This window comes from Tachysurus vachellii, chromosome 3 (assembly GCF_030014155.1).
Source record: "Tachysurus vachellii isolate PV-2020 chromosome 3, HZAU_Pvac_v1, whole genome shotgun sequence".
In the NCBI taxonomy this organism is placed as follows: domain Eukaryota; kingdom Metazoa; phylum Chordata; class Actinopteri; order Siluriformes; family Bagridae; genus Tachysurus; species Tachysurus vachellii.
In genome coordinates this window covers 14,078,214-14,089,408 of record NC_083462.1, presented here as the reverse complement: position 1 = coordinate 14,089,408, position 11,195 = coordinate 14,078,214, and the positions used below count along the sequence as shown (strand labels likewise).

General features: G+C 37.0%; 1 protein-coding gene across 1 annotated transcript; it reads left to right on the top strand.

The window, feature by feature from the left end:
• The first annotated feature begins 327 nt into the window (after window positions 1-327).
• Window positions 328-8,704, top strand: tekt2 (tektin 2 (testicular)). Its single transcript, XM_060865858.1, has 10 exons — window positions 328-383; window positions 1,432-1,589; window positions 1,680-1,805; window positions 3,091-3,296; window positions 3,388-3,531; window positions 5,089-5,203; window positions 5,365-5,472; window positions 5,559-5,702; window positions 5,804-5,883; window positions 8,280-8,704. The coding sequence occupies exons 2-10, from the start codon at window positions 1,434-1,436 to the stop codon at window positions 8,488-8,490; spliced, it is 1,290 nt and encodes a 429-aa protein (XP_060721841.1). The 5' UTR covers window positions 328-383; window positions 1,432-1,433; the 3' UTR covers window positions 8,491-8,704.
• Window positions 8,705-11,195: the final 2,491 nt, after the last annotated feature.

The window sequence follows — 11,195 nt, the reverse complement described above, 5'->3', positions numbered from 1 at the left end:
GCTGACATTAGTGCATTAAGCACTTACTTATTGCATTATTTATTAGCCTATTCTACCATTAATATAATGAAGCTACAGTTTAAGACATTTTATAGCTTAGTTATGCAGGAATTGTCAGAAGGGGAAGATGAAATACAGACTACTGAATACAGACTACTGAATGCAACCAGGATTAAAGATGAACCTGTTAAGTGCGGTGCGTGCGTGTGTAGCAGAAGTGGTATGTTTATGCAACATCAAACTGTGCCACGTTGCCATGACGCCCTGGGTATTAAGTTGCACGTGCGTCCCTTCGTCACCTGGAGACTGCACACACTTTACACTTGTTTTAGTGTCTAAAGCACAGTCCAGAAAACTGCGCGTGTGAGTTCTAGAAAATTCAGGTGAGTATATTCTAAACTAAAATAAAAGCACTTACACTTTTAGATACAGGCAGAATATACCATGCTGTGCTTTTCCTCTGTCTCTTGAGTGATGTCATCAAGGCTACTTATTTTGTACATTCATATGTTTAATTTCATATTTAAAAACAAAATCTAAGCTACATAAATGCACCTTAGGGACCACTTTTCCTTTGTCTCTTGAGTGGTACCTGTGAATGCTACTTTTTATTCTTCATGATGTAAATTTACAATGAATATTTCACCTTAATTGCACCTTAAGGACCACTGATCTATGTAGCTGTACTCCATTAAAGCTACACTGCATGCAGATCCCCATGTAATTAGGCATATTAACATATACACATATCTACACACACCTATGATGGAAAAAAATATATTTAAAAAAAAGTACATTGTGGTATCTTTGTTTCTGAGATTGTAGGCTATAGTCTATATGTGCTCGCAGTAATCTATTTACCATTCATGTTGCTATTTGCTGCTACCCAATTACCCCATGGCAGATTAATAAATTATTCTTTTGATATGCAGATTTAATGCTTTTTGGATTTGAAATTCGGCTTAAAATATAATTGTAAAAAAATATGAATAAGTTGCAGAAATGAGCAAAACTATATGGTCTGTTGTTAATAAACACATTACTGCCTGTTATTTATTCATATAATATTTGCAATGGTCTGATGCATGTTCAAATAAATGCTATAAGGCAGTTAAAGAGGTTAAAACCTACTGTAGAGAGGAATAAACAGCAAAAGAAAAAACCTGCCATGTCTTCTTTTTTGTACATGAAATGGATTTCATTATATTTTTTTTTGTCTAAAAAAGTGTTGTAATGTGTGTAATGTTACTTTCTATTATACAGTGCTGTTGGTGTTATTTGCTCAAACACAGAATGCCAACTGAAAAAGAATTCAGACGAAATGAAATGATACTCTTTAGTCATCCTTATTAGTTAATTGATTGATTGGTTGATTGATTGATTGATAGATTGATTCACATATGTGTCTTATTATTTCTGTGTGCTGAGCAGACATGGCCACACTGAGCATTAAGCCAGGCCTGCGCTGTGCTGTGTCTGACTGGATGAACAGTAATAACGAGCTCTCGGTCACTGCTGAGCAAACGAGACACCTATCTCAAGAGATCCGTCTGCAGGGAAGGGCTCTGTGCAACGAAACTGCCAATAAGGTAGTCGATTTGAAATGAGGAATAAAAAAAATGTTTAGTTCAAATGACTGAGTGCAAGTTTATTATATGAGTTTATTCTGTGTTTCTCAGACAACGTGGGGTGAATATGACAGCACTCGTCGACTGAGTGACAGAATAAATGACATCACACTTTGGAAGAAGAGCCTGGAAGCCTGTGCGGAGGAACTGGATACTGAAATGGACACTCTCACGCTAGTGAGTAGAGCTATTACACTGCTCATTGTTAAGTCTGACTTTTTAGTTTTTTTCTATAGTTTACTGTTTCTATTTTCATTTTCTTTGCTTTATATATTTATATCTATATCAATCTACACCTTATCCTATCTTATAAATGTACTTTGTTTTATTCTGCACCTCCCACTTTCTTGTAATATTAATAAAAGAAAATGACATAAATAATGGTTTATAGCAAAAACATTTCATTTTCTGACAGAAATACTCAAACACAACCCTGACATAGTTGTTTAACCATGTTTTTATTTCATTATGTTTTAAGATTGTTCCAAAAGTCTACTTTTTATATACCGAATCATATCAATAGTTTCAATGTTTACTGAAACACATTGTCAGAACTAAAGAAAATCTTTAAACACTGTTTTAATTAACCATCATTGTAAAACCTTGTATTTACCTTTTTTGGAGTAAATATTGATGGTTCTGTGAGAACCAAAGTCAGATTGTTTTCTCTGTACGGTTCATTTACTCTCCTGTTTCCTCTGTGCTGTGATCATCAGATGACTAAGCTCCCTTAAAGATACGAAGGATAATTACAGGATGCTTGTATAATATCTATAGAAAAGACAAGACCATAAAAGTGCCTCTCCCTCTGAGTCATTTCGCTGAAGCTCACTGTCTTGAAACTCTTCTGGGATTCCCCAGCAGCCCTAGGCCTCCATGTGTCCCTCTACTGTGAATGAGCTTAGCCTTAGCCTGAATAAATCATTACACATGAAGATATTTCCTGCCACAACTCAATTAACTGCCCAGAAAAGATATCATAGCCCCATGGCAACAATTAGAAATGATTGAAGTTTTAAAGATTATCTTTAAAGATCTTTTGAAGTTTTAAAGATTAAAGATGAAGATTAATTTGCCTTTGGTGCACGTCATGTCTTATAGCAGGTGCTCTTCCTGAGAAGAAGCCCCTCCCACAAGTCTTACATCATAACACATGTTGTGGCTTATTGGATAGTTCATGGAGATGAGCAAATTCATGAAAAAAAGGGTTTATTAGAATATTAGTATAACTGCATTACTTATTGTGTCTAATTTAATTCGTACCTTGGTTAGTGCTTTTACATTTCAGGAAAAAACTTATGAGAAACACCAGATATTCTTTTGACAAGAAAATCTCACTCATGTCCATTCCTAACAGTGAATCAGCTCATGACCATGACCATGACCACCTTGGCCTACTACAGCTAGTAATGACTTTACCTGCTTAAATGTTTTCCATAACAGTTGTCCAATGTGTCTATAGACGAAGGAAGCAGCAGAGCGTGCTCTTGCAGCCACACTGCTGCCCCTAGAGGTCACTAGCGAGTGTTTGACCTTGAGGGAGGGTCGTCAAGGGAACGAGCTGGTTAGTGACCCAGTGGAAGCAGAGCTAAAGAAGGAGGTGGAGGTGATTCATAAGGCACAACAGGTCCTACAGCAAAGCATTGACCAAGCCTTTAAACAACTTTGGTGAGAAATGGAGATTGTCAAGATAAACTGAACAAAATGAGAAATATCAAAGAAATGTACAGTCCATAAAAGTCCCTGATGGTGTATTCAGTTTGCTGCAGGAAGCCCGTCATCAACTGACTCTTGACCTTCAGCACAAGATGGAAGCTTTGGATGTAGACATGTCCTGTCTGTCGCTGTCTCTGACGTCCTCAGAGATCTCACTGAAGCCCAATTCCACCAGAATTCCGCTGGGGTGAGCTTTGCTTTCACTAATCCCCCATTAAATGATCACATCACAGGATCAAAATAATGAAATCTTTTAATACTATACAGTATTGTCTATACTCCGGAGTGGATGACTAACACCAAAGCTGTTCTGAAGCTCATTAATGTTAAAGATCACAGTGTACCGAACCTGTAAAGCTCCACAAATAATCACATACACATAGGAAACATATTTGACATACTTTTTTCTGTTTTTGATATATTTTATAATCTGTTATGTACTTATGGGCTTGTGAATATGGTGCAATTATTTACATACGACTTCTGCTCTCATTTATTTTCTAAGAAATTACAGATCCACTCCAAGATATACGTCAGAAAGAGCTCACTGACAAAAATGCATAAATATCATAAAACAATACGTTTAGAAGTCTAAATGAATAGCCTTGATTAATTATTAGTATGGGAATGGCAGCAGGACATCAAGAACCGCCACCGAACAAAGGGTACACGTTGCTGTCATTCATCTTCTACCGCTTATCCGAACTACCTCGGGTCACGGGGAGCCTGTGCCTATCTCAGGCGTCATCGGGCATCAAGGCAGGATACACCCTGGACGGAGTGCCAACCCATCGCAGGGCACACACACACACTCATTCACGCACGCAATCACACACTAGGGACAATTTTCCAGAGATGCCAATCAACCTACCATGCATGTCTTTGGACCGGTGGAGGAAACCGGAGTACCCGGAGGAAACCCCCGAGGCACGGGGAGAACATGCAAACTCCACACACACAAGGTGGAGGCGGGAATCGAACCCCGACCCTGGAGGTGTGAGGCGAACGTGCTAACCACTAAGCCACCGTGCCCCCACGTTGCTGTGATTACATTTAAACAATAGTATCACCCGAGCATTAGGGAGATACTCAATTTACATTTAAAGCGAAACTCCATTTAAACTACACAGAGGATAAACAGTATAAAATGGCCGAGCAGGATTCATCCTGCGTTCTTCTTGACTTCGATGAACACAAAGTACTTCATGTATTTTGCCACTTCTACTCTGGTATAAACTTCTCCTTCATTAAGATCATTAAGACTTCTCTTCATCGTTTTAATTTCTTACGATGTTTGAATGTTTGTAGGCCAAAAATGAACTACAATTTCCGAACTAAAAGTTTCAGTGATGCTGATTTTCTTCTGTTTTTCTAATCTGTATATGACAATGTTGATAAAATGCCTGTGATCTACAAGTAGATTGAGTCAGTATTGGACTTTTATTTCAGTTCTACTTGCCCGGAAAATTTTGATTTGGCCTTCATCTGACTGCGACATGATTTCAATTGTAGTTTCAGAGCTAATTTGGTTAAATACGTACAGGCGAGTTACAGTAAATTTGTACTCTGGAGAAAGTCAAGTAGTTTCCCTTTTTTTTGTGATTTTTTTACATTTTTTTTTATTTTATTTAGAATATATGGAGGAAACATTTTATTTAGTTATTGCATGTGACAAACCTACAAGCAGAGGTCCTTCTTGTTCCATATAGTAACTGGTGTAGTTTCTTTGAATGTATGGTTGCAGATCTACAACCCCTCAGCAGTGGGTGCAGTTCAGCCACCACAATATAACCCAAGCCAAAGAGGAAATGCTGGCTTCTCTGCAGCTGAGAGAGAATATCAAAATCACTGTAGCACAGGTATGTAACCGAAACGTACAGTTTAGTGTACAGTTAAGCTTCCACAAAGCTTGGAGACTGAATAACTTGCTTCTTGTAAGGTCTACCGTACTATTTCTAATTTCGAAAGAAAAAGTGAGCTAGAAGTTTTTTTGTTTAAACCCCACATGTGTTTTTCACAGGTGCAAAATGAATTAGAGTCTCAGCGTATAGCCACTCAATTCACCTCCCGGAAGCGAGCTCACCAGCTCGAGCAGGCTCACCAGGAACTACAGTGGCAGATCAAATCTGTAAACTACATCATTCATCTTCACATTCTCTGTGTCTATCTCATCTTTTCTTTAGAAGGTTCTGTACAATGTTTCCTGTCTGACAGACTCAGGATGAGATCAATGAGCTCAAGGAAGACATTCTTAGACTGGACAGGGATGTGCAATTAAAGATGGCTCCACTGAAACTGGTGCACACTCGCTTGGAGTACAGGACCAGGAGGCCCGGGATGGACCTGTGCAGAGACGAGGTAAACATTCACGTCAGAACTCGGGTGGTTTCTTTTACCATCCAATATAGTTTAATGTTTCACTGGAATCACTTTGATTCACTCTAATGCACTCTTCTCAGGTACAGTACGGGCTACTGGAGGAGAACAAACAACTTACTTCTTCTATTATGGCTCTGAAACAGAAGCTGGCACAGGCTCAGTGAGTCTCTCCTACCGTAAATCTACCATGCATTCTAATTTCACTGATGTTTAACCATTAACTGTTATAAATATGCCACAAATACCTAGGCAAATACACAAGTCTACTGAAACATTAGTCTTTTTATTTATCTCTAGACATTAAGGAATGTACAAACAAAACACAAACAAAACAGATAAAACAGATTATGTGGAAAATAACCTAATGCTAATTAGGAAATCAGTTCAGCTTGGATTTAAAAGGTGAGGAAATGTTCTTGTAGTAAAATCTAAGTGAAGTTTAAAAGTTTCCGAGTGAAAATAATGACAGTCTGTTGGTAAATACCAATATTCCAGACAGTAATAAACGTGTTCACAGCACACGTACATTTACAGCATCTGGCAGACGCTCTTATCCGGAACTACTTGATCTGACGTCTATAGCTGAGCAGTTGAGGGTTAAGGGCTTTGCTCAACCGTCCAGCAGTGGCAGGATTTGGAGACAAATAAATCTCCATTAAAGACACAGCTGTAAAAGTGCGGTTTGATTTTTCAGTAGAGCAAGTTGAACCATTGCAGTGCTGCAGCTTCTTAATTATTTATTTGTTTGTTTGTTTGTTTGTTTGTTTGTTTTATTTATTTGTTTGTTTGTTTGTTTGTTTTGTTTGTTTGTTTGTTTGTTTGTTTGTTTGTTTGTTTGTTTGTTTATTACTATCTAGACTGGTGGACTGGCCACGAATACCACATTTCTTATGTAAAGTTCACTTGAAAACATTTAAATCTGAATAGTTGTTTTCTATCGCGCTTCATAATACTCCACACTGAGGTCCACTGGGAGTTCCAATTGTGCGATTATATTAAATATTATATATATTTTTTATCACTACCATAATGAATATGTGATTAAAAATGAAAAATACATTTATTTCATGTTAAGCACTTTACATGAAATTTGTGGGCACGTTTGATCAGATCTGGCGTCAAGTTACATCATTCATTTCTGGAGAAACATAGATACATGATCAAGGAAAGCCTTTACACAATAAAATATGTTCACAGCTTATCAAAAGCTATAGAAAAACATACAAATGAAAAATGTTCTAGCGGAATGTAAGAGTGTATACATCAAGAGATTATTATTGATATTATTCTATACAGTAAAGTAGCAGTAACGCAGAGCTGAGCTCCACTTGCTGCTCACATTAGGCAAATATTTCCTAATGGCTGAAAATAGGACTAGAAAAGATGAGAACAAGAGCTAAATCTGCCTGTATCTAATAGAAAAGCTTTTTTTTTTTGGTATCTAAATTATTAGATGCATTGTAAGCTTGCTGCATAGACAACTGACCTATTACAAAGAGACAATACAAAATAATACATTGCAGATACACAAAACCGTGCTGACCAAAGTGTATACTGTATTTTATACAAAAATAGATGATTGTAAATAAGAGGAGTTCTTGCAAACATATTATACACTTAAATCATAGTAGCAGTTTAATTAAGTTTCAAGGCTTATTAAAATATATTAAAATGTACAGATTAAAAATGTTGTGTGCAAAAACAGCATGTAAACACTTTAATATGTGTGGGACTGTAGACATTTTTTGCAGTAATAACAAAGCATTGAATTCTGATGATTTTGAGTTTTTATTACATTAATTATAGTTGTAAGCATATAGATAATTTATTTCCACTTGAATTGAATTTGAAATTTTGATTTAATGTAATTAAAATTAACCTACATAAACTTTTCTTTAGGTATCGAAAACTTTAATATTTTTACACCTTCAAACTCAGTCATTTTTTTAAAAAAAAAGCTTTCACTATATCACTGCTATATGGTGCAGAATATCAAATTAACAGAGAGCGTTTTTAAGAAGTTAACCCGCCATGGATCTGGAGAACATCCTCATTGAAATAAATACACATTTACATCCTACTCATTAAAACAGATATCCAGTGTTCACCTGATAGTTTTGCTCCTCAGGCCTCAGCTATGTTGTCATATTATGAATCGTTGTCTAACTGAAAGTTTGAAAGTGACATGTTTTAAATAATCCAAATGATAATGGTGAGCGATTAGGAAAGTCTATCATCAGACAGATCTCCTGTAATCTACTTCAACGGTTTAGCTAGATAATAACAATGTACTGGGTCTCGTAGCCCAATAAAAAGGGTCTAGTGATGCACTTGTAAAGAAATTTTAAAAAACAAGTCTAAATAAATAAATACAAAATCAAACTCAGTATTCAATATAAGTACTTTAACTCCTGTTGTTTCCTGGCTTTTCAGTACACCCTGTGGATTTATTTTACAAATCTGGGATCATAAAATGCAAGTTTGCATCCTTCTACTTCTAGAAAACCTTGAGGATTTTAGAAATTAAGCATCTTTTCTCTCTCCTCTGTTTATCAGGGACTCGTTGCAGGCTCTGCAGCTGCACGAAGCTCGGATGCTTGGGGATCTCGAGCGTAAACAGGAAGCACTGAGTCTTGAGCAACGGAGCATGCAAACACGCCAGCGACTAAACTCAGTTACAAACCAACCTGAACCCTCAGCCGTGTCGCCTCTCACCAACTCCAGTGGCGTCCACAAACTCCATCTGAAACACGCAGACTCAGCCTGAGACCTCATCAGATATCTGAGCTAACTTCTTGGTTTTGGGTCCGTTTTATTGTTGTAGTTTATGTGATAGAATATTTCTGTTTGAAATGTTATGTGGAAGAATTAAGACATGTGCTAGGAGAAAGAAAATTACTTTTCTGTTACACATATTTGATTTAGAGAATGTACACAACATATAACAGAAAAACCAATGGACAAATGTTCATATAACAACATGAAGTCTGGAGTGTCTTATTCTGATAATACCACAGCAGTCTTTTCCATATCAGTCCAGTCTAATCCAAAAAATTATCCAAGAAGTCATTTCCAGTCTAGTCCAGTCTAATCCAGTCAAATCAATTATCCAAGCAGTTTTTCCAATGTAATTCAGTCTAGTCCCGTCCAGTCTAGTCCAGTCTAGTCCAGTCAAATCAATTATCCAAGCAGTTTTTCCAATGTGATCCAGTCTAATCCACTAATCCACGTAGTCACAGCACAAATGAAGTTAGAATCAAATTTAACGAGAGATTTGCAGATTAATCCAAACTGTGTGAAAGCAGGTTCTATGTCAGGAAACAACAAGCAGGACAGAAAACACAGGAATCCAGGTTTGGACATGTCAGGAGTGCAGGACAAAATTCTCCTGTTCAAGAACTAAGAAACATGAGGGTGTAAATATGCAAACTAATTAAGAGACAAAAATTGAAAACAGAGAGAGGTGACAGGGCATGACATTCAGGCCAAAATCTGGTGGTGGAGCCTCAGGTCCTTAACATACCTAACATATTGATCATCATCTCAACACAAGCAGCAAGTTTTTTATTGTATTGTTTATGGTGCATCACCTTCAGCGCAATCAGCTAAAAAGCACTGAAATCTGACCTACTTTTAATTTTTTTAGGGTTTCGTATGTTTGCTTTCTCCAAGGTCAGAAAATCTCCTGAGCCATTCACAAGTCACACATGTTGCTCAAAGCAACTGAACACTGGTTTGTTACTGTTGATGCATTTCCAAAGAAGACTCACTTCATTTTCATTCTTTCATGCACAAGCAACACGGTAAAGTACCTAAATGCTGGGTTCCAAGCATATTTATGAAAACATTATAAATAATTAAATATATTTAGAGTATTTAGAATTAATGATAAGTAATGTGCAATTGTGTCCTTGTGCAATTGTGCATTCACACACTGCAGCCTCGTGTGTGTGTTCACACTTCTGTGGATTATGATGGAGGGGGACATGAGGGTGTTTGTCTACCTGAGAAGGGGGGTGGAATGAGTGGTGGGCAGGAGGAAAGGGTGTAATGAAGGCCACATTCTAGGATAGAAACTGTTCCTCATCTTGTTGGTGCTGGACCTGATTGCCTTAAAACATTTTCCAGATGGAAGCAGTTCGAACAATGAATTGCCTGGATGAGTCTTGTCCATGCTAATGCTGCTGGCCTTCTTCCTCAGTCTGCTGGCATAGTCAGTTAACTAGACAGCTTAGGTGGTTTTAGCCCAATGATATGCTAGGCTGACTTTACAGTTATAGAGTTAGTGAGGATGCATTCGATGGTGCTTCTGTAAAAATTGAGCATCGGTTCCTGAGCTGTGCCTTCTTCAACTTCTTGAGGAAGAAGAGTTTGGCAAGTCTTATTACGGCAGCATCAATTGTACCGCTTCTAAAGTTAAAGTTCAAGTCAAGGACAGATAGACTCTTAAGAGTAGTGTTGTTCCTGTGGGACAGATGCAGCTAAATTGTCTGAGAGAATCCACTCATTGTTAAGGCACATTGATAAAGGTTTGGAGCACATCAGGGTCATTCCAGGTCAAAACTAATTCAAAATGCATTAATTAGCCATGAGTTAATTTATATAGAATAGGGATGGTGACTCTGACATATCCATGATGTCTCAACACCAAATGAGAATGTTTCACAGTGTAAAATGTTAAAAAAAAAAAAGCTGAATGTTAGGAATAAGAGATGTTTTATATTAAAGTTGAATTATAATGGGAAAAGTAGAATAAAATTATATCTGGGAAAGTCCCAAACTTTCCAAGAAAGAAACATCTGCATTCATTCAGTCTAAAGATTTGGCTTTTTCTTTCTTTAGACTGAGCAAGGCTGATCAATGTGGTGATTTTAGACTGACAAATAAATTTTTAGAAGATTGTTTTATTATTATTTATTTACAAATTTTACACTTTACAAATTTGGGGTGTGGGCCTAACAGGAGATGAGACCAAGCTAGGAGTAAGATCCAGACTTGCACAATGATTGCGTATGAAAACACGTGAAAATAAATTACTATTAAAATGACTCAACGTAACATGGAGCTGATTTAATGATGCTAAGATGAGGAAAAAGAAAAGAAACCTGAATCATGGTGTAAAACTTGTTTCCATTAGCAGTCGCTTTGACATTATCAGTAAAGAATAACACCTCATATCTCTTTGGCCTACAAACCTGTATAAACATCAGTGATGAAGATAGACTGTATTGTGTGTACCCACTCACACATATATTCTCAAACATATTTACACACATGCACTTATACAAAGGCTTCAACCTACCAACTGACGTGTTTTTCTCCTTCTCCTATAAAGATATAAAGTTAGTTCATATTGTGCAATAACCACGATCATCCCATCATCTGCATTCTGATTATTCTTCCTCCTCCCTGATGCTACCATCAACCAGACGCTTTTATGGCTTTATGATTTAACCTTCATTTCATTTAGAG

Excerpts from the sequence above, each read along its gene's own strand:
- tekt2 (XM_060865858.1), top strand. The coding sequence starts at position 1,434 with ATGGCCACACTGAGCATTAAGCCAGGCCTGCGCTGTGCTGTGTCTGAC. Across the intron at positions 1,806-3,090 it reads AAATGGACACTCTCACGCTA|ACGAAGGAAGCAGCAGAGCG; the intron begins GTGAGTAGAGCT and ends ATGTGTCTATAG. Across the intron at positions 3,532-5,088 it reads TCCACCAGAATTCCGCTGGG|ATCTACAACCCCTCAGCAGT; the intron begins GTGAGCTTTGCT and ends GTATGGTTGCAG.